Consider the following 24,229-nt stretch of genomic DNA (forward strand, 5'->3'; position numbering starts at 1 on the left):
AGTATGGGTGGAAATAAGAAATAACAAGGGGCAGAAAACACTGGTGGGAGTACTTTATAGGCCCCCTAATAGTAGCTATACCGTTGGACAGAGTCTTAATCATGAAATAATAGGAGCTTGTAGCAAAGGTAATGCAATAATCATGGATTTTAATCTTCATAGACTGGGCAAATCAAATTGGCAAAGGTAGTTTGGAGGATGAATTCATCGAATGCATTGAAGACTGTTTCCTAGAGCAAGACATCATGGAACCAACCAGGGAACAGGCTATTTTAGATCTTGTATTGTGTAATGAGACAGGGTTAATTAGTAATCTCACAGTAAAGGATCCTCTGGGGAAGAGCAATCATAATATGATAGAACTTCACATTCATTTTGAGAGTGACGTACTTGAGTCTGAAACTAGAGTCTTAAACTCAAATTACATAGGTATGAGGGACGAGTTGGCTACGGTAGATTGGGAAATTAAATTAAAGGGTATGACAGTTGAAAAGCAATGGCAAACATTTAAAGAAATATTTCAACATTCTCAACAAATATACATTCCATTTGAGAAATAACAACTCCATGGGAAAAGTGATCTACCCATGGCTAACTAAAGTTAAGAATAGTATTAGATTAAAAGAAGGCCTATAATGTTGCCGAGAAGATTAGTAAGCTTGAGGATTGGGAGAGTTTTAGAAACCAGCAAAGGACAACCAAAAAATTGATTAAAAAGGGAGAAAATAGAATATGAAAGTAAACTAGCAAGAAATATAAGAACAGATTGTAAGAGCTTCTACAAGTATGTAAAAAGGAAGAGTGGCCTCCCCTAGAGGCTGAGACAGGAGAAATTATAATAGGGAATCAGGAAATGGCAGAAGCGTTAAATATTTTGTATCTGTCTTCACAGTAGAAGATGCAAAAAAGCACACCAGAAAGTGGTGAACCATGGGGCTAATGAGGGTGAAGAACTTAAAATAATTATCAGTAGAGGAAAAAGTACTTGAGAAACTAATGGGACTAAAAGCCAATAAATTCCCTGGACCTGATGGCCTGCATCCAAAAGAGGTGGGTGCAAAGATAGTGGATGCATTGATTATGATCTTCCAAAATTCCCTAGATCCTAGAACAGTCCCAATGGATTGGAAGGTAGCAAATGTAACACCGCTATTCAAGAAAGGAGGGAGAGAGAAAATGGGGAACCACAGGCCAGTTAGCCTGTCATCAGTAGTCGGGAAAAATGCTGGAATACGTTACTAAGGAAGTGGTAACAGGGCTCTTAAATCATAATATGATTGGGCAGAGTCAACATGGTTTTATGAAAGGGAAATCGTGTTTGACAAATTTATTAGAGTTGTTTTGAGGATGTAACTAACAGGGTGGATAAAGGGAAACCAGTGGATGTAGTATATTTGTATTTTCAAAAGGCATTCAGGGCATGGATGGGTACATGGGACTGGGATGTTATAGCTATTACTGAAACATGGCTAAGGGAGGGGCAGGACTGGCAGCTCAATGTTCCAGGGTACAGATGCTATAGGAAAGATAGAGCAGGAGGTAAGAGAGGAGGGGGAGTTGCGTTCTTGATTAGGGAGAACATCACGGCAGTAGTGAGAGGGGATATATCCGAGGGTTCGCCCACTGACTCTATATGGGTAGAACTGAAAAAATAAGAAGGGAGCGATCACTTTGATAGGATTGTACTACAGACCCCCAAATAGTCAACGGAAAATTGAGGAGCAAATATGTAAGGAGATTACAGACAGCTGCAAGAAAAATAGGGTGGTAATAGTAGGGGACTTTAACTTTCCCAACATTGACTGGGACAGCCATAGCATTAGGGGCTTGGATGGAGAGAAATTTGTTGAGTGTATTCGGGAGGAATTTCTCATTCAGTGTGTGGATGGCCCGACTAGAGAGGGGGCAAAACTTGACCTCCTCTTGGGAAATAAGGAAGGGCAGGTGACAGAAGTGTTAGTGAGGGATCACTTTGGGACCAGTGATCATAATTCCATTAGGTTTAAGATAGCTATGGAGAATGATAGGTCTGGCCCAAAAGTTAAAATTCTAAATTGGGGAAAGGCCAATTTTGATGGTATTAGACAGGAACTTTCAGAAGTTGATTGGGAGAGTCTGTTGGCAGGCAAAGGGATGTCTGGTAAGTGGGAGGCTTTCAAAAGTGTGTTAACCAGGGTTCAGGGTAAGCACATTCCTTATAAAGTGAAGGGCAAGGCTGGTAGAAGTAGGGAACCTTGGATGACTCAGGAGATTGAGGCCCTAGTCAAAAAGAAGAAGGAGGCATATGACATGCATAGACAGCTGGGATCAAGTGGATCCCTTGAAGAGTATAGAGATTGCCGGAGTAGAGTTAAGAGAGAAATCAGGAGGGCAAAAATGGGACATGAGATTGCTTTGGCAGATAAGGCAAAGGAGAATCCAAAGAGCTTCTACAAATACATAAAGGGCAAAAGAGTAACTAGGGAGAGAGTAGGGCCTCATAAGGATCAACAAGGTCATCTATGTGCGGAACCACGAGATGGGTGAGATCCTAAATGAATATTTCACATCGGTATTTACGGTTGAGAAAGGCATGGATGTTAGGGAACTTGGGGAAATAAATAGTGATGTCTTGAGGAGTGTACATATTACAGAGAGGGAGGTGCTGGAAGTCTTAACGCGCATCAAGGTAGATAAATCTCCGGGACCTGATGAAATGTATCCCAGGACATTATGGGAGGTTAGGGAGGAAATTGCGGGTCCCCTAGCAGAGATATTTGAATCATCGACAGCTACAGGTGAGGTGCCTGAAGATTGGAGGGTAGCAAATATTGTGCCTTTGTTTAAGAAGGGCGGCAGGGAAAAGCCTGAGAACTACAGACCGGTGAGCCCGACATCTGTAGTGGGTAAGTTGTTAGAGGGTATTCTGAGAGACAGGATCTACAGGCATTTGGAGAGGCAGGGACTGATTAGAAACAGTCAGCATGGTTTTGTGAGAGGAAAATCATGTCTCACGAATTTGATTAAGTTTTTTGAAGGGGTAACCAAGAAGATAGATGAGGGCTGTGCAGTAGACGTGGTCTACATGGACTTTAGCAAAGCCTTTGACAAGGTACCGCATGGCAGGTTGTTACATAAGGTTAAATCTCACGGGATCCAAGGTGAGGTAGCCAATTGGATACAAAATTGGATTGACGACAGAAGACAGAGGGTATTTGTAGAGGGCTGTTTTTCAAACTGGATGCCTGTGTCCAGCGGTGTGCCTCAGGGATCGGTGCTGGGTCCGCTGTTATTTGTTATTTATATTAATGATTTGGATGAGAATTTAGGAGGCATGGTTAGTAAGTTTGCAGATGACACCAAGATTGGTGGCATTGTGGACAGTGAAGAAGGTTATCTAGGATTGCAACGGGACCTTGATAAATTGGGCCAGTGGGCCGATGAATGGCAGATGGAGTTTAATTTAGATAAATGTGAGGTGATGCATTTTGGTAGATCGAATCGGGCCAGGACCTACTCCGTTAATGGTAGGGTGTTGGGGAGAGTTATAGAGCAAAGAGATCTAGGAGTACAGGTTCATAGTTTCTTGAAAGTGGAGTCACAGGTGGATAGGGTGGTGAAGAAGGCATTCAGCATGCTTGGTTTCATTGGTCAGAACATTGAATACAGGAGTTGGGATGTCTTGTTGAAGTTGTACAAGACATTAGTAAGGCCACACTTGGAATACTGTGTACAGTTCTGGTCACCCTATTATAGAAAGGATATTATTAAACTAGAAAGAGTGCAGAAAAGATTTACGAGGATGCTACCGGGACTTGATGGTTTGACTTATAGGGAGAGGTTGGATAGACTGAGACTTTTTTCCCTGGAGAGTAGGAGGTTAAGGGGTGATCTTATAGAAGTCTATAGAATAATGAGGGCCATAGATAAGGTAGATAGTCAAAATCTTTTCCCAAAGTTAAGGGAGTCTATAACGAGGGGGCATAGATTTAAGGTGAGAGGGGAGAGATACAAAAGGGTCCAGAGGGGCAATTTTTTCATTCAAAGGGTGGTGAGTGTCTGGAACGAGCTGCCAGAGGCAGTAGTAGAGGCGGGTACAATTTTGTCTTTTAAAAAGCATTTGGACAGTTACATGGGTAAGATGGGAATAGAGGGATATGGGCCAAGTGCAGGCAATTGGGACTAGCTTAGTGGTATGAACTGGGCGACATGGACATGTTGGGCTGAAGGGCCTGTTTCCATGTTGTAAACTTCTATGATTCTCTGATTCATTCGATAAGGTGCCACATAAAAGGTTGTATGCAAGATAAGGGCTCATGGGGTTGGGGGTAATATATTAACATGGCTCGAGGATTGGTTAACAGACAGAAAACAGAGATTAGGGATAAATGGGTCATTTTCAGGTTGGCAGGCTGTAACCAGTGGGGTGCCGCAAGGATCAGTGCTTGGGCCTCAGCTATTTACAATCTGTATTAATGACTTAGATGAAGGGACCGAGTGTAGTGCATCCAGGTTTGCTGATGATACAAAGCTAGGTGGGAAAGAAAGCTGTGAGGAGGACACAAAGATTCTGCAAAGGGATTTGGACAAGTTAAGTGATTGGGCAAGAAGGTGGCAGATGGAGTATAACGTGGGGAAATGTGAGGTTATTCACTTTGGTAGGAAGAATAGAAAAGCAGAATATTTTTTTAAATGGCGAGAAACTATTAAATGTTGGCGTCCATAGAGACTCTGGTGTCCTGGTACAAGAAACTCAAAGTCAGCATGCAGGTACAGCAAGCAATTAGGAAGGCAAATGGCATGATGGCCTTTATTGCAACAGGATTGGAGTATAACAGTAAGGAAGTCTTAACTACAATTGTACAGGGCTTTGGTGAGACCTCACCTGGAGTACTGTGTACAGTTTTGGTCTCCTTATCTCAGAAAGGATATACTTGCCTTTAGAGGCGGTGCAAAGATGGTTCACTAGATTGGTTCCTGGGATGAGAGGTTATCCAATGAGGAGAGATTGAGTAGAATGGGCCTATACTCCCTGGAATTTCGAAGAATGAGAGATGATCTCATTGAAACATACAGGGTAGATGCTGAGAGGTTGTTTCCCCTGGCTGAAGAGTCTAGAACTAGGGGGCATAGTTGCAGGATAAGGGGTCGGCCATTTAATACTAAGATGAGGAGGAATTTCTTTACGCAGAGGGTTGTGGATATTTGGAATTCTCTACCCCAGAGGGCTGTGGACGCTGAGTCGTTGAGTATATTCAAGGCTGAGATAGATAGATTTTTTTTTTGCGATATGGGGATCGGGCAGGAAACTGGAGTTGAGCTTGAAGATCTGCCATGATCTGATTGAATAGCAGAGGGGGTTACAGGGGCCGTATGGCCTACTCCTGCTCCTAATTCTTATGTTCGTACGTAGCAGTGAGAGCCAACACAGCAGGAGTTGTGCTGCCAACTTTGTTACTAGTAAGAATCCAACCCCTCCTGGGTTTAGTAGATTTTTCACCAGTAGAGAAGTTAGTTTATATATGTGGCTTAGGTAAAGGAAACAAACCATAGCCATGAGTGCTTCAGAAATTTGAAGCAGAACATTTTATTACCTTTGACATTCTTTGCACTTGCAATGTAACCACACGCAATCATAAAGAAACTGGTTAACATCACAATACCTAAACAGTCTATGATTCTGAAGTTTACTATTAAAATGCTGAAAACTCTGACAATGAGATCACAGGCTTGCCTGCTCCCAGGAAGTTTGTTCAAACTAATTAAACTGCTCCTATATACAACCATAAGAAAAATGGAATGGATAAGGAATGTTCAGCCTATCAAGTCCATTCCTTCTTCAAGTCATGCATAATCTGCTTTATGTTGGATTCCATCCAATCCATTTAAATTAATGAGATTGTATAATATTTCTCCCTTTCCTTACCTAAGATAAAACTCTTATCTATTCTTGTATCTTATGTTGTATGTTCTAGACCAGTTTGCTTTCTTGGTGTGATACATTCATGGTTCCAGCAGTTCAGGAACTTTCATGTTCTACAGAGTATTTGATTATCTCTACCTGTACTTATTGTTATCTGTTCATAATCAGATATGTGCCTAGGTTTTTTTTTAAACTGCATTTTTGGTGAATGTGCTGTGGGGTGAAGAGGAATTCCTCCCCCTTCCAAAAAAAATCAAATCTTGCTTGATATTAATTTTATCTTCTATTTGACTGAGTGAAATATTGGATGGTTTCCATCTTTATTATCGACGACTCCATGGCATTTTACAAACATGTCAATCTTTCTTTTTTCCAATGGAAGTAGATTTCTTCCTGTGACACTCTAGCCCTTTTTTTAATAATCATCCATGTTCCTCTTTTCTGTTGTGTTGAAGAAAATTCAATGTTCCTTCGATAGGGTGTCCAAAACATCCAAATATAGCCTCCCCAATGATCTTTATCAACTTCGAATTACTTATTTTAAATACCCTTGAGATATATGCCTGTATATAGGAACAGCCTTGTTAATAGTTTTACAATGACTGGATAGTTACAAAAAAGGCTTCTTCATGAAATAACAGGAAATATGTACAGTTACTGTAATCATGTTCTTGGGCAATGATTTGTTTTAGGTTGAGGTCAGAGGTTAACTTGTAACAGAACTAATTGATGTTTGAATATTGTGTTGAGATTCAAAAGCTGACTGAGGGATTACTGATATTTTGATGTAATCAATTTTACTAACATGTAATGGAAAAATGCGAGTACACTCAGTTTAATGCAATTTTAAATTGTTTTATTGCCTGCAGTTGCAGTTTCTCAACCCTGATGTACAATTGGGACCTTTTATAGTTAAAAGGAGAACCATGTGTCTGTGGGGAGGGAAATGAATGTGGTTATATTTCCTGTCAGAACCTAAGGAGTGAATAACAGAACATTGACTTAAATGCGTAAGCGTCGTGTTCCTGAAAGTGACTGATGTAAAAACATGAACAATGTTCACAACAGATAGCCCTAGCAAGAAGCTTAATAGGTAGGTTTAACATAGATTAAAAAAAATAATTGCAAGAACTCTGGGGCATGTTTTTATTGAAAAAAGTTATTGGGTACCTTTTTTATATGTATCTGTTTTATTTTTTAATATGCTACGGTATTGAGATTAGTAGTAGTAGGGTGTAATGTTGGAGTGATGTTAAGACCAGAATTTCCTTTTTTTTTGAGCTTGTGAATTTATAGAGTTTGAATGAATGTGTTTTCCTTTTTACATCTAGTTTATATCTGTAGTGTTCACATTGTATACTTTTGCACTGGCATTCACTGTGCCCTAGTTTCTGGCTCTTTGGGAGTTTAAAAAAAAGTCAGCACTAATTACATAAAACTTGGAACAAAAATAGGCCTGTCGGCCCATTTAAGCATACTCATTTTGCAGTCCATGCATAATGATCTCAATTATGGATTCTCTTCCCACTACTTTTCTCTCTTTCCCTTCCAGCGTATAATTAGGAACCTTAGGTTAATTGAGAAACAAAATAGCCCATAGCATGAAATTGTGTCCACTTAATATATTCAGTATATGATTCTCCTTTTAACAGGTAATAACAAATCCGTTATCACTAGCTCGAATAATTCACAACAATTGGGGAAAGCAATTCCTGATTCTCCTATAATCCATATGCTTTAAAGAATAACTGTCTGAAGTACGTTATAAGGCACTAACGGGGTCGAGATGATAGACGAAACAGCAAAATTCGAGTGGTTTGTCAGTGTTGCTGTCAGGGTCAGGGTTTGTCAGAGCCTGACATCTGTAGTGGGTAAGATGTTAGAGGGTATTCTGAGAGACAGGATATACGGGCATTTGGAGAGGCAGGGACTGATTTGGAACAGTCAGCATGGTTTTGTGAGAGGAAAATCATGTCTCACGAATTTGATTGAGTTTTTTGAAGGGGTAACCAAGAAGATAGATGAGGGCTGTGCAGTAGACGTGGTCTACATGGACTTCAGCAAAGCATTTGACAAGGTACCGCATGGTAGGTTGTTACATAAGGTTAAATCTCACGGGATCCAAGGTGAGGTAGCCAATTGGATACAAAATTGGATTGACGGCAGAAGACAGAGGGTGGTTGTAGAGGGTTGTTTTTCAAACTGGAGGCCCATGACCAGCGGTGTGCCTCAGGGATCGGTGCTGGGTCCGCTGTTATTTGTTATTTATATTAATGATTTGGATGAGAATTTAGGAGGCATGGTTAGTAAGTTTGCAGATGACACCAAGATTGGTGGCATTGTGGACAGTGAAGAAGGTTATCTAGGATTGCAACGGGATCTTGATAAATTGGGCCGATGAATGGCAGATGGAGTTTAATTTAGATAAATGTGAGGTGATGCATTTTGGTAGATCGAATCGGGCCAGGACCTACTCTGTTAATGGTAGGGCGTTGGGGAGAGTTATAGAGCAAAGAGATCTAGGAGTACAGATTCATAGCTCCTTGAAAGTGGAGTCACAGGTGGATAGGGTGGTGAAGAAGGCATTCAGCATGCTTGGTTTCATTGGTCAGAACATTGAATGCAGGAGTTGGGATGTCTTGTTGAAGTTGTACAAGACATTAGTAAGGCCACACTTGGAATACTGTGTACAGTTCTGGGCACCCTATTATAGAAAGGATATTATTAAACTAGAAAGAGTGCAGAAAAGATTTACTAGGATGCTACCGGGACTTGATGGTTTGACTTATAGGGAAAGGTTGGACAGACTGGGACTTTTTTCCCTGGAGAGTAGGAGGTTAAGGGGTGATCTTATAGAAGTCTATAAAATAATGAGGGGCATAGATAAGGTAGATAGTCAAAATCTTTTCCCAAAGTTAAGGGAGTCTATAACGAGGGGGCATAGATTTAAGGTGAGAGGGGAGAGATACAAAAGGGTCCAGAGGCCAATTTTTTCACTCAAAGGGTGGTGAGTGTCTGGAACGAGCTGCCAGAGGCAGTAGTAGAGGCGGGTACAATTTTGTCTTTTAAAAAGCATTTGGACAGTTACATGGGTAACATGGGTATAGAGGGATATGGGCCAAGTGCAGGCAATTGGGACTAGATTAGTGGTATAAACTGGGCGACATGGACATGTTGGGCCGAAGGGCCTGTTTCCATGTTGTAAACTTCTATGACTATAACAGCGATTTGTTATTGCCTTGTAATGAATTCTAATCCTGTGTTGTCTCATGATGCATTCAAATAACAGTTTAAGCAAAAACAAAATCCATTTTGGCTTTCTTACAAAACATTTACATAGGTGATTTAGCTGAAGGGGCTGTAGCTGAAAATCACATCCATATAATAGATTAGCATTTTCATTTCTCAGACTATAAATGAAGGTATGTTTCATATCTATGTATATCTTGATGTATTTTTTTTAGAACATAATTCTAGAGCTATGGGATGTGAACATAATTCTAGAAATGTAGGATGCAGCCTTGTTGCATCATTTTTAAGGTTAAAAGAACATGAATTGCACAAGAGTAATTTTATTTTGTTTCAAACCTTTATGTGGGTGTTTGGGTAATCTTGCTTCCGGGTGGGGCTAGGAACTGGCAGGCACAGCTTTCCCCTTCAATTTCAGTCTATGTGCAGCATCTCCCCAGTCAACGAAACTTAGATCAGGAACTAAGCAAAGCAGGACTCCATTCTACATCTGTTCCTAGTAACTGTTATGACACGTTGCTGCGCAATAGTAATTTTGAACTAAAATTTCTTTGGAATTTCACAAACTTCCTCAAGCCCATGCTCAATCAATCCCTTGTTTGCTTGTAATGTCTCTTGCTGTTCTGAATTGCACATCCTTGCCAAGCGACAAAACTAGCAAAAGCTGAGCAACAGCTTCAACAAAGTTAACACTGTTCCCCTCCCTAAAATACAAACATGTCAAGGAGAACTCAAACACGTGAAAACAAGTAGTTAAACTTTGTAACTTTATTGGTAAGTATACAAAAATTCCAGAGGTGGCGGTACAGTGATATACAGTCAGGAGGGAGTGGCCCTGGGAGTCCTCAACATTGACTCTGGACCCCATGAAATCTCATGGCATCAGGTCAAACATGGGCAAGGAAACCTCCTGCTGATTACCACCTACCGTCCTCCCTCAGCTGATGAATCAGTCCTCCTCCATGTTGAACACCACTTGGAGGAAGCACTGAGGGTAGCAAGGGCACAAAATGTACTCTGGGTGGGGGACTTCAATGTCCATCACCAAGAGTGGCTCGGCAGCACCACTACTGACCGAGCTGGCCGAGTCCTGAAGGACATAGCTGCTAGACTGGGCCTGCGGCAGGTGGTGAGCGAACCAACACGAGGGAAAAACGTACTTGACCTCGTCCTCACCAATCTACCTGTCGCAAATGCATCTGTCCATGACCGTATTGGTAGGAGTGACCACCGCACAGTCCTCGTGGAGATGAAATCCCGTCTTCGCACTGAGGACACCATCCAACGTGTTGTGTGGCACTACTACCGTGCTAAATGGGATAGATTCAGAACAGATCTAGCAGCTCAAAACTGGGCATCCATGAGGCGCTGTGGGCCATCAGCAGCAGCAGAATTGTATTCCAGCACAATCTGTAACCTCATGGCCCGGCATATTCCTCACTCTACCATTACCAACAAGCCAGGGGATCAACCCTGGTTCAATGAGGAGTGTAGAAGAGCAGGCCAGGAGCAGCACCAGGCGTACCGAAAAATGAGGTGCCAACCTGGTGAAGCTACAACTCAGGACTACATGCATGCTAAACAGCGGAAGCAACATGCTATAGACAGAGCTAAGCGATTCCACAACCAACGGATCAGATCAAAGCTCTGCAGTCCTGCCACATCCAGTCGTGAATGGTGGTGGACAATTAAACAACTAACGGGAGGAGGAGGCTCTGCAAACATCCCCATTCTCAATGATGGCGGAGTCCAGCACGTGAGTGCAAAAGACAAGGCTGAAGCGTTTGCAACCATCTTCAGCCAGAAGTGCCGAGTGGATAATCCATCTCAGCCTCCTCCCGATATCCCCACCATCACGGAAGCCAGTCTTCGGCCAATTCGATTCACTCCACGTGATATCAAGAAACGGCTGAGTGCACTGGATACAGCAAAGGCTATGCGACCCGACAACATCCCAGCTGTAGTGCTGAAGACTTGTGCTCCAGAACGAGCTGCGCCTCTAGCCAAGCTGTTCCAGTACAGCTACAACACTGGCATCCACCCGACAATGTGGAAAATTGCCCAGCTATGTCCTGTCCACAAAAAGCAGGACAAATCCAATACGGCCAATTACCGCCCCATCAGTCTACTCTCAATCATCAGCAAAGTGATGGAAGGTGTCGTCGACAGTGCTATCAAGCGGCACTTACTCACCAATAACCTGCTCACCGATGCTCAGTTTGGGTTCCGCCAGGACCACTCGGCTCCAGACCTCATTACAGCCTTGGTCCAAACATGGACAAAAGAGCTGAATTCCAGAGGTGAGGTGAGAGTGACTGCTCTTGACATCAAGGCAGCATTTGACCGAGTGTGGCACCAAGGAGCCCTAGTAAAATTGAAGTCAATGGGAATCAGGGGGAAAACTCTCCAGTGGCTGAAGTCATACCTAGCACAAAGGAAGATGGTAGTGGTTGTTGGAGGCCAATCATCTCAGCCCCAGGGCATTGCTGCAGGAGTTCCTCAGGGCAGTGTCCTAGGCCCAACCATCTTCAGCTGCTTCATCAATGACCTTCCCTCCATCATAAGGTCAGAAATGGGGATGTTCGCTGATGACTGCACAGTGTTCAGTTCCATTCGCAACCCCTCAAATAATGAAGCAGTCCGAGCCCGCATGCAGCAAGACCTGGACAACATCCAGGCTTGGGCTCACAAGTGGCAAGTAACATTCGCGCCAGATAAGTGCCAGGCAATGACCATCTCCAACAAGAGAGAGTCTAACCACCTCCCCTTGACATTCAACGGCATTACCATCGCCGAATCCCCCACCATCAACATCCTGGGCGTCACCATTGACCAGAAACTTAACTGGACCAGCCATATAAATACTGTGGCTACGAGAGCAGGTCAGAGGCTGGGTATTCTGCGGCGAGTGACTCACCTCCTGACTCCCCAAAGCCTTTCCACCATCTGCAAGGCACAAGTCAGGAGTGTGATGGAATACTCTCCACTTGCCTGGATGAGTGCAGCTCCAACAACACTCAAGAAGCTCGACACCATCCAAGATAAAGCAGCCCGCTTGATTGGCACCCCATCCACCACCCTAAACATTCACTCCCTTCACCACCGGCGCACTGTGGCTGCAGTGTGCACCATCCACAGGATGCACTGCAGCAACTCGCCAAGGCTTCTTCGACAGCACCTCCCAAACCCGCGACCTCTACCACCTAGAAGGACAAGGGCAGCAGGCGCATGGGAACAACACCACCTGCACGTTCCCCTCCAAGTCACACACCATCCCGACTTGGAAATATATTGCCGTTCCTTCATCGTCGCTTGGTCAAAATCCTGGAACTCCCTTCCTAACGGCACTGTGGGAGAACAGTCACCACACGGACTGCAGCAGTTCAAGAAGGCGGCTCACCTCCACCTTCTCGAGGGCAATTAGGGATGGGCAATAAATGCTGGCCTCGCCAGCGACGCCCACATCCCGTGAACGAATAAAAAAAAAAATCACGGGAAACAAAACATAAGTACATGAAAAGTAGAAGCGAAATCCAAATGCTGAAGGCACAAAATTTGTGATACCCTTGTTGGAGTGGGGTTCCAGAGACAGGTTCCCTGTGAACATATACGAATTTTTAAAACTGCTGTAAAGTGCTTAAAATTAATTGTACAATTAATTTATCCTTTTTAGAAAGGAACCACAAAATGACATCTCGTAATTCAATGGACCAACCACTTCCCCAAAAGTGATGTCATGTCATCCTTCAATATCAAACTCCACCCCCCAAAAAAACCCCACAAAGGCACTTTACCCACTCTGGACCCAGTTCAGAGACATTGTACTTGCCCTTTCGCAAAGACAAATATCTCAAACCCTCGCAGGATACATAAGAACATGGAGCAGGAGTAGGCCAATCGGCCCCTCGAGCCTGCTCCGCCATTCAATAAGATCATGACTGATCTGATCCTAACCTCAAATCTAAATTCATGTCCAATTTCCTGCCTGCTCCCCGTAACCCCAAATTCCCTTTACTTCTAGGAAACTGTCTATTTCTGTTTTAAATTTATTTAATGATGTAGCTTCCACAGCTTCCTGGGGCAGCAAATTCCACAGACCTACTACCCTCTGAGTGAAGAAGTTTCTCCTCATCTCAGTTTTGAAAGAGCAGCCCCTTATTCTAAGATTATGCCCCCTAGTTCTAGTTTCACCCATCCTTACTGCATCCACCCGATCAATCCCCTTCACAATCTTATATGTTTCAATAAGATCGCCTCTCATTCGTCTGAACTCCAATGAGTAGAGTCCCAATCTACTCAACCTCTCCTCATTTGTCCGCCCCCTCATCCCCGGGATTAACTGAGTGAACCTTCTTTGTACTGCCACGAGAGCAAGTATGTCTTTTCTTAAGTATGGACACCAAAACTGTATGCAGTATTCCAGGTACGGTCTCACCAATACCTTATATAACTGCAGCAATACCTCCCTGTTTTTATATTCTATCCCCCTAGCAATAAACGCCAACATTCCGTTGGCCTTCTTGATCACCTGCTGCACCTGCATACTAACTTTTTGATTTTCTTGCACTTGGACCCCCAGATCCCTTTGTACTGCAGTACTTTCCAGTTTCTCGCCATTAAGATAATAACTTGCTCTCTGATTTTTCCTGCCAAAGTGCATAACCTCACATTTTCCAATATTGTGTTGCATCTGCCAAATCTCCGCCCACTCACCCAGCCTGTCTATATCCCCTTGTCGGTTTTTTATATCCTCCTCACTCTCTACTTTCCCTCCCATCTTTGTATCATCTGCAAACTTTGATATGTTACACTCGGTCCCCTCCTCCAAATCGTTAATATAGATTGTAAAGAGTTGGGGACCCAGCACCGACCCTTGCGGAACACCACTGGCTACTGGTTACCAGTCCGAGAATGAACCATTTATCCCAACTCTCTGCTTCCTGTTAGATAACCAATCCTCCACCCATGCCAGAATATTACCCCCAATCCAGTGATTCTTTATCTTGAGCAATAATCTTTTATGTGGCACCTTGTCGAATGCCTTCTGGAAGTCTAAATACACTACGTCCACTGGTTCCCCTTTATCCACCCTGTACGTTATGTCCTCAAAGAACTCAAGCAAATTTGTCAGACATGACTTCCCTTTCATAAAGCCATGCTGACTTTGTCCTATTTGTCCGATACACTGGCACTCTTCTCTGCCACCCCTCAATTTAACTTGGCAAGCCCCCCGAATTAATCCAGCTAAACTAGCTGCCACTTTTTTTTCCTCTTTGCACCCTCCTCACCCAGCTGAGTTCATGCTGTTACTCTTTTCTCCCCACCCCAATTCATGCTTCCACACTGACTCAACAACAACTTGCATTTATATAGCATCTTTTTAATATAGTACAATGTCCCAAGGTGCTTCATAGGAGCATTATCAAACAAAATTTGACACTGAGCCACAAAAGGAGATAATTAGGTCAAAGAAGTAGGTTTAAAGGGAGAGGCTTAGGGAGGGATTTCCAGAGCTTAGGGCCTAGGCAGCTGAAGGCATGGCTGCCAATGGTGGAGCAATTAAAATCGGGACTGCGCAAGAGGCCAGAATTGGAGGACTACAGAGATCTTGAGGATTGTAGGGCTGGAGGAGGTTACAGAGATAGGGAGGGTCGTGGCTATGGAGGCATTTGAAAACAAGGAATGCTGGTCATCTCTCCTCTTCCCTCTCCCCTTTCATTGCCATCCATTTCTCACTATGTGCCGAGTCCTGCTCCTATGAGTCCAGCTGCTAATGCACTGGACCAGGTCCCTCCCTCCCTCCCTCCCTCCCTCCCTCTTCGTGCTGCTCCCAGCACTAATGGCAATGATTCTGGGTGCAGTAATATACGATAGGTAGGAATTTTTGTTCTCAAGAATTCCTGCCTCTTGTCTGCAGAGGCTGGAATCACTTTCATTAGCACGAAGAATGGCATTGAGGTTTTGGTTCAGTCCTTTAACAGCCAGTCTCTGATAGGAGTGGGACTAAGGGGAAAGGAGCTCAGTTTGTGCTGATTTTTATAGTCCATAAAAGCCGGCATGCTGACTGAGCCCCCAAAACACTGTTGATCTGAAGTGCTGATTGTTGGCATGTATGAGTAACTATTTTTCTGACAGTTTGAATCGACCTAACTAGAACAAATGTGACCTTATTTAGAAAGTGGCCCATGATATAAGATAACCTATTGGCGGGGGGGGGGGGGGGGGGATAATTTTCTCTATCTAGCCAATCTCTACACTAAAATAGGCGGTAATAAATGCATAGTTGCAGTAAGATCTTCTGACAGCAGAATGAGTGACCTGGCTTTCTTAAGTTTCAGTTTTGCTAACCCAGAAATAAAACAAATTAGAATTTTAAAAAATAACATACTAAAAACAACCATTGGTACTTTGGCTCTTGCTGCGTCAGCCATAATTATGATGTCTTAATGCACATTTTCCATAAAAAGTCGCAATATGCATATTCAGTGGAATCCTTTTTAGTACTTTTATTGATGAGCATCGTTGTCTTTTATCAGCAGACATTTTGCCCCTGTGCACTACCATTTTTAAAGTTGGGTGCCTCCAATTCTGTAATGGTTGGAATTTAGGTCAAGTTCATTGAAATGTTAGCAACTCTTCTTCCTTCACATAGTTTAAAAACCCACACGTTCCATCTTTACCGCATGAACATCCTTATTAACTTCAGAGGTACAGCCAAAGAAAGCTGAATGATTGAACTGGATTTGCTTCAAATCATATCTCCAGTTCTCAACATTTTTGGCGGTCTACAAGCTTCGATGTGGGCAATCACTGCTGCCCCATATCTTATTAATCCGTAGCACCATAAGTTGGTACGTCAACATCAATTCACTATCTGGTATTGATTTTGATCCTAATAATCAGCCACTTACTATGCATTATGCTCATTTTGTCTGTGGTGAGGCCCAAGTGTATCTTGTTACACAACATTGACGGTTTTGTGTATGTACGAATCTGCAGAGTTCTGTGCACGTCGGCAACGGATGCGCGTGCGCAAAGTTTCATATGTACACAAGTAGTCTCTATTCGCCTATGTGCAGAGCTCTGGTTTCATGCATGTGTATTCTGGAGAGGTTTGCCAACTGTGGCTGGAATCATTCCTGGAGGTTTAATCATGATCTGGCTACGTGATGTCTGATCACGTGATGTCAGTAATTGTTGCTGCATGTGCCTTTTTATAAAGATTGGGTCCCCAGTAGTTGAGTATCTTTGCTCATAGTTTCTCACCAGGAGAGAAGTTCCGAGAACCAGGTGGCCTCCCACAAGCAGGCGAAGAAGGGAAACAGATGGTGGGAAGAGGGGAAACCAAAGATGAAGGTGGGGAAGGGGGAAATCAGAGATGGGGGGGCATCTTTGATTCCAGTAGTAACTCACTGAAATTGGTAACTTAACTAATAGTAACACTGGTAATGCTTGCTTAAATTTGCCTTATAACCAACAGTGATGTAATAATTCAATCCATATGTATCATAGCAAGTTACAGCACAGAGGAGGCCATTTGGCCCATTGTGCCTGTACCTGCTCTTTGAAAGAGCTATCCAATTAGTTCGCGCCTCTGTTCTTTCCTCATAGCCCTGTAAATTTTTTCCCTTCAAGTATTGAATGCCCTTTTGAAAGTTATTACTGAATCTGCTTCCACCACCCTTTTCAGGCAGTGCATTCCAGATCATAACTTTAAAAAAAAAGTTTCCTCATGTCTCCTCTGATTCTTTTGCCATATCACCTTAAATCTGTGTCCTCTAGTTACTGATCATTCTGTCACTAGACACAGTTTCTCATTTACTCTGTCGAAACCGTTCATGATTTTGAACACCTCTCAAATCTCCCCTTGACCGTCTCTGCTCTAAGGAGAACAACCCCAGCTTCTCCAGTCTCTCCACACAACTGAAGTCCCTCATCCCTGGTACCATGCTAGTAAATCTCTTCTGCACCGTCTCTAAGGCCTGACATCATTCTTAAACTTCCTTGCTTTTGTATTCTATGCCTCTCTTAATAAAGTCCAGGATCCCATCTGCCTTTTCTAACAGCTTGTCCTGCCACCTTTAAAGACCCCCAGGTCTCTCTGTTCCTGTACCCCCTTTAAAATTGTGCCGTTTAGTTTATATTGCCTCCCCTTATTCTTCCTACCAACATGTATCACTTCACACTTCTCCATGTTAAATTTCATCTGCCATGTGTCTGCCCATTTCACCAGTCTGTCTATGCCCTCCTGAAGTCTGTTACTATCCTCTGTATTGTTTACTACATTGCCGAGTTTCGTGTTATCTGCCAATTTTGATATTATACCACCTATACCCAAGTCCAGGTCATTAATATATATCAAAAAGAGCAGTGGTCTTAATATCAACCCCTGGAGAATACTACTGTACACTTGCCTCCAGTCTGAAAAACAACTGTTCACCACTGCTCTCTGCTTCTGTCCCTTAGCCAATTTTGTATCCACACTGCTACTGTCCCTTTTAATCCCATAGGCTTTAATTTTGCTAACAAGTCTATTATGTGGTACTTTCTCAAATGCCTTTTGAAAGTCCATCAACCACACTACCCTCTCCGTTACTTCATCAATCAAGTTAGTCAAACACTATTTTCCTTTTTAATAAATCTGTTCTGACTTTCATTTATTAGCTCATTCTTTTCCAAGTGACAGCTAAGTTTATCCTGGATTATTTACTCAGTTTCCCCATCTGGTTGGGGATTCTAGGAGTAGGGGGCACAGTCTAAAAATTAGAGCCAGACCTTCCAGGAACGAGATTAGAAAACATTTCTACACACAAAGGGTGGTAGAAGTTTGGAACTCTCTTCCGCAAACGGCAATTGATACTAGCTCAATTGCTAAATTTAAATCTGAGCTAGATAGCCTTTTGGCAACCAAAGGTATTAAGGGATATGGGCCAAAGGCAGGTATATGGAGTTAGATCACAGATCAGCCATGATCTTATCAAATGGCGGAGCAGGCACGAAGGGCTGAATGGCCTACTTCTGTTCCTATGTTCCCTCAGTAACCCAGTATGCATCCCATCTGGACTAGGTGACTTTTCTACTTTGAGCACTACCTACCTTTTGAGTACCTCCATCTATTATCCTATCCAATATTCCTACTACCTCCAACTTTACTGTTACATTCTCAAGTGAAGACTGATGCGATGTATTCCTTTACTATCTCTGCCATACCCACTGCCTTCACAAGATCTTGTTTGTCCCTAATTGTCCCCACCATTCCTGTTTGAGCACTTTTTTTACTGTTTTATATGTTTATAAAAGACTTCTGGGTTCCCTTTTGTGTTAGCCATTAATCTATTTTCATACACTCTTTGGCCCTCTTATTCCCCTTTTTTAGATTTTTGTCTGTACTTTCTGTATTTAACTTGGTTCTCTGCTGTATTATGAACCTTACATTTGTCATAAGCCTCCTTTTTTCTGTTTCATTTTAATCTCTACATCTTATCCAGTGAGCTCTAGCTTTGGATGTCCTTCCTTTCCTCCTCGTGGGAATGTTCACTCTGTACCCGAGCTATCTCCTTGAAGGCCTCCCAATGTTCAATTACTGCTTTGCCTTCCAATTTTTGGTTCCAATCCACCTGAATAAGATCCCTTTTTAACTCACTGAAATTAGCCCTCTTCCAGTTCAGTATTTTTACGCTTGATTGTTCCTTGACCTTTTCCATAACCATTCTAAACCTGATCTCTTCCCCAAATGTTCCCCCACTGAAACTTGCCCCACTTCATTCCCCAGAATTAGATTCAGCACTGTTTCCTTCCTCGTTGGGCTGGCAACACACTGATCAAGAAAGTTCTCTTGTATACATTTCAGGATTTCCTCCCTCTCTTTGCCTTTTACACTGTTAGTATCCCAGTCTATATTGTGATCATTGAAGTCTGTCATTATCACCACTTCATAGTCCTTCATCTTTCTGTAATTTGTCTGCAAATTTTAGCTTCTATCTCCTTCCCACTATTTGGTGGCCTATAGTATACACCCAGTAGTGTAATAGATCCTCTACTGTTCCTTAATTCTAACCAAATAGAATCTGTCTTTGACCCCCTCAACAAAATCATCCCTTTCCAGTACTATAATAGTTTCTTTGATTAATACTGCCCCCCACCCCCCCGCCCTCCTTTCTTTCCTTCCCTATCTTTCCTGAATACCTTGTAGCCAGGAATATTGAATACCCACTCCACCCCCTCCTTTGTCAGTAGTAATAAATGTAAAGCCCCGATATCTTACCTATAACTAGTAGTGATCCTATAACCTACTGATATTCACCCTGTAACTACAGCCAGAATCTCCCTGCACTGCAGAAGGTGCCCAGTCGAGGCCACTTTTAACAGGCCCCATCTCCCTCCATACCTCCTTGGACTCCGATTCTGTGTGAAGGTGACAATTCTGTACTTGGTGCCTCAGTCAGAGCCACACTGTATTTGGTCTTCGCATGTCAGAACTGGCCAGCAGAGACCGACCTGAACTAAAGCGAGGTATCGAACCAAGGGCAGTGGGCTCGGTGCTTGGGGCACTTCACAGGTTGCATCATCCTCAGCTCAGCACCAACATTTCTAAACTCTCCCAGGGCTCCGACTCAATAAAGGAGAGTTTCCGTAGAATGATAGAAATTACAGCACAGATGGAAGCCACGTGGTCCCTGTGCCATTGCTGGCATTCTGTCCTGTAACTCCACTTTCCCCATATCCTTTTTATATTGCTTCTTTTCAAATACTTATCCCATTCCCTTTTTAAATAATGTTCTAGTCTCTGCCTCCATAGCCAATTGCGGTGAAACATCCCATGATGTAACAGCACTTAACAAGCAATCTTTCACTGTTTACTGACTGGAAAGTCCCCAGGATTCAGTGAGTACACTTTCACGTTGTGGTAACCTAGAGTAATGGTGAGATTTGGCTGCTGCTGCCTACTGCAGTCGTTTCCCACTCTTCCTGCTCTAAGCGCTTGGCACATGTAACGAAAGTCTTCTGTAACTTGCAAAAAATTACCCTTGAAATGCATGACTGAATGCAAACTTGGAACTCAGTAGATATGTCATAACCTGCTTAACTTAAGGAGCTCAGAGGATAATGTTTGTTGCACCATGGTAAGCTTTCCGGTGTGTAATCTGATTTCTGCCAACATACAGAAGATTTTCAAAATGCTATCCTAAGCCTGGAGAAAATCCTGACATTTTGCACTAATGCAGAGGAATTGACCACTAATATGCTGACATCTCATTTGTACTACTGCATTTTACCAAAGACCAAACTATCAGTGCCTCCCACCAGTTCCATTCGCAACCCCTCAGATAATGAAGCAGTCCATGCCCGCATGCAGCAAGACCTGGACAACATCCATGCTTGTGCTGATAAGTGGCAAGTGACATTCGCACCAGACAAGTGCCAGGCAATGACCATCTCCAATGAGAGAGTCTAACTACCTCCCCATGATGTTCAACGGCATTACCATCACTAAATCCCCCACCAACATCCTGGGGGTCACCGTTGACTAGAAACTTAACTGGACTAGCCACATAAATACTGTGGCTACAAGAGCAGGTCAGAGGCTGGGTATTCTGCGGCGAGTGACTCCCCAAAGCTTTTCCAACATCTACAAGGTACAAGTCAGGAGTGTGATGGAATAATCTCCACTTGCCTGGATGAGTGCAGCTCCAACAACACTCAAGAAGCTCGACACCATCCAGGACAAAGCAGCCCGCTTGATTGGCACCCCATCCACCACCCTAAACATTCACTCCCTTCACCACCGGCGCACCGTGGCTGCAGTGTGTACCATCCACAGGATGCACTGCAGCAACTTGCCAAGGCTTCTTCGATAGCACCTCCCAAACCTGCAACCTCTACCACCTGGAAGGGCAGCAGGCACATGGGAACACCACCACCTGCACGTTCCCCTCCAAGTCACACACCAACCCGACTTGGAAATATATCGCCGTTCCTTCATTCTCACTGGGTCAAAATCCTGGAACTCCCTACCTAACAGCACTGTGGGAGAACCTTCACCACACGGACTGCAGCGGTTCAAGAAGGCGGCTCACCACCACCTTCTCGAGGGCAATTAGGGATGGGTAATAAATGCTGGCCTTGCCAGTGACACCCACATCCCATGAACGAATTTTAAAAAAATCCTGGTTCTGGCTCAGCTGCTGTTTAAGTGTCCGATATATTTCTGTTTTCAATATATCTTGAGTGAGGAGTAAAGGAAAAAATAAATGCACTGGCATGCAGCCTCTGTTTATGCTTGCACAGTTCTTTTCCACTTTTTTTGTTGGTTGTTTGAACTGTGCCAATAATAGCAATGTGGAGTGAATAACTGACAATGAATTGTCTCTTGAGTGTGCAGATCCTTTTTTGACTCCCCACATTCTGCAGATTGTTTAAGTGGATAACACATTTAAATATGTTAATCTCTTGGTATGCAGCCTCCCAAATAGTTAAAATATATTTGGAGCAGTAGGCAGCTGCTTCCCATCAGTGATCTAATGTGCTGAGGCAAAATGCTGTTCCAATTTAGTGCCAGCTGCTCAGTCAGTTGAGATACTAAAATGGACCCAAGTAAAGTCACAGATAATATCATCGGTGACTCTGAACATACCCTTTCTCGACCTCTTGGCAGCCTATGATATGGTTGACTTCACCATCCTCCAACGACACTCCTCCATTGTCCAGCTCAGTGGGACTGTCCTTGTGTGGTTTCACTCTTCTTTATCCAAGTGTAACTAGCATTGGCTTCTCTTCCTACATCGACACTGCTATTTCTGGAGTCCCCCAAGGATCTATCCTTGGTCCCTTTCTCTTCTCTTCCTCATCTACATGCTGCCCCTTGGCAACATCACCTACAGACATGGGGTCAGCTTTGATGTTGATGACACCAGCTCTACCTCTCTGAACTCCTCCACTGACTCTGTTGATAGACTGCTTGTCTGATATCTAGTCTGAGCCATAATTTCCTTCAGCTAAATATTGGAAAGACGAACACCATTGTCTTTGGCCCCTTCCACAAACTCAGTACCCGCACCACTGATAACATCTCCCTCCCCGGGCACACTCAGGCTTAAACAGACTGTTTGTAACTTTGGTGTTCAACGCAAGCTGAGCTGCCAACCCCATATTTTCTCCATCACAATGATCACTTTCTTCCACCTCTATAAACACTGTCTGTTTGCCTCCATCCCCACCCCAGTCCATCTTCTGCTGAAACCCCCATCCATGTCTTTGACACCTCAGGACAGCACCAGAATAGTAGAATCTATCATCCTACACTGTGGATGATGTTGCCAAAGAGCAGCATGTAGCACATAAAGAACATAAGAGAAGGAGGAGTACACCATCGGGCCCCTCGAGCCTGCTCTGCCATTCAACAAGATCATGGCTGACCTTCTATCTCAATGCCATTTTCCTGCACCCTCCCCATATCCTTTGATGCCGTTAATATCTAGAAATCTATCGATCCCTGTTTTGAATGTACCCAATGACTGAGCCTTCTCAGCCCTCTGGGGTAGAGAATTCCAAAGATTCACCATCCTCTGAGTGAAGAAATTTCTCATCTCGGTCCTAAACGGCCTACCCCTTATTCTGAGACTGTGACCCCTGGTTCTAGACTTGCCAGCCAGGGGAAACATCTTCCCTGCACCTACCCTGTCGAGCCCTGTAAGAATTTTGTATGTTTCAATGAGATCACACCTCATTCTTCTAAACTCTAGTGAATACAGGCCTAGTCTACTCAAAGTCGTCTTATTCGACAATCTCGCCATCCCAGGAATCGGTCTGGTGAACTTTCGTTGCGCTCCCTCTATGGCAAGTATATATTTCCTTGGGTAAGGAGACCAAAATTGTACACAATACTCCAGATGTGGTCTCACCAAGGCCCTATATAATTGCAGTAAGACATCTCTACTCCTCTACTCAAATCCTCTTGTAATAAAGGCCAACATATCATTTATCTTCCTAATTGCTTGCTGCATCTACATGTTAGCTTTTAGTGACTCACGTACAAGGACACCCAGATCTCTTTGAACATCAACATTTCCCAATCTCTCTCCATTTAAAAAAAATACACTGCATTTCTGTTTTTCCTACCAAAATGAATAACTTCACATTTTTTCCACATTATATTCCATCTGCCATGTTCTTGCCACTCACTTAGCCTGTCTATATCCCCTTGAAGCCTCTTTGCATCCTCCTCACAACTCACATTCCCACCTAGTTTTGTGTCATCAGCAAACTTGGAAATATTACATTTGGTCCCCTCATCCAAATCATTGATATAGATTGTTAATAGCTGGGGCCCAAGCACTGATCCCTACGGTACCCCACTAGTCTCAGTCTGCTAACCTGAAAAAGACCCATTTATTCCTACTCTCTGTTTTCTGTCTGTTAACCAATTCTCAATCCATGCCAGTATATTACCCCCCAATTCCATGTGCTCTAACTTTGTTCACCAACCTCCTGTGTGGGACCTTTATCGAAAGCCTTCTGAAAATCCAAATACACCACATCCACTGGTTCCTCCTTTTATCTATTCTACTAGTTACGTCCTTAAAGAACTCCAATCGGTTTGTCCAACATGATTTCCCTTTCATAAATCCACGTTGACTGCCAAATCCTATTATTATTTTCCAAGTGTCCTGTTATCACATCCTTTTATAATAGATTCTAGCATTTTCCCTACTACTGATGTCAGACTAACAGGTCTGTAGTTCCCTGTTTTCTCTCTTCCCTCCTTTCTTAAATAGTGGGGTTACATTTGCTACCCTCCAATCTGCAGAAACCGTTCCAGAATCTTTCGAATTTTGGAAGATGACAACCAATGCATCCACTATCTCTATAGCCACCTCTTTCAAAACCCTGGGATGTAGATAAATCAGGTCCTTGGGATTTATCGACTTTCAGTTCCATAATTTCTCTTTTTATTAATACTGATTTCTTTCAGTTCCTCATTCTCGCCAGACCCTTGGTTCTCTAGTATTTCTGGAAGGTTATTTGTGACGTCTTCCGTGAAGACAGACAAAAAGTATTTGTTTAATTTCTCTGCCATTT

At 43.2% G+C, this 24,229-nt stretch overlaps 1 protein-coding gene across 2 annotated transcripts in view; it reads left to right on the forward strand.

Moving 5' to 3' along the window:
* traf3ip2l (TRAF3 interacting protein 2-like) overlaps positions 1-24,229 on the forward strand; it is an 82,405-nt gene that overhangs the window by 22,870 nt on the left and 35,306 nt on the right. Inside the window, exon 1 of one of the 2 annotated variants that reach the window (XM_067993150.1) lies at positions 6,918-6,995. The exons of the other annotated variant lie outside the window; for it this stretch is intronic. Coding sequence (XP_067849251.1) covers positions 6,958-6,995 — 38 coding nt within the window. The 5' untranslated portion in view covers positions 6,918-6,957. Of the gene's footprint in view, positions 1-6,917; positions 6,996-24,229 lie in introns of those variants that run through there. 2 annotated transcript variants of the gene reach the window in all.

The sequence above is a fragment of the Heptranchias perlo genome, chromosome 11 (genome assembly GCF_035084215.1).
Source record: "Heptranchias perlo isolate sHepPer1 chromosome 11, sHepPer1.hap1, whole genome shotgun sequence".
In the NCBI taxonomy this organism is placed as follows: domain Eukaryota; kingdom Metazoa; phylum Chordata; class Chondrichthyes; order Hexanchiformes; family Hexanchidae; genus Heptranchias; species Heptranchias perlo.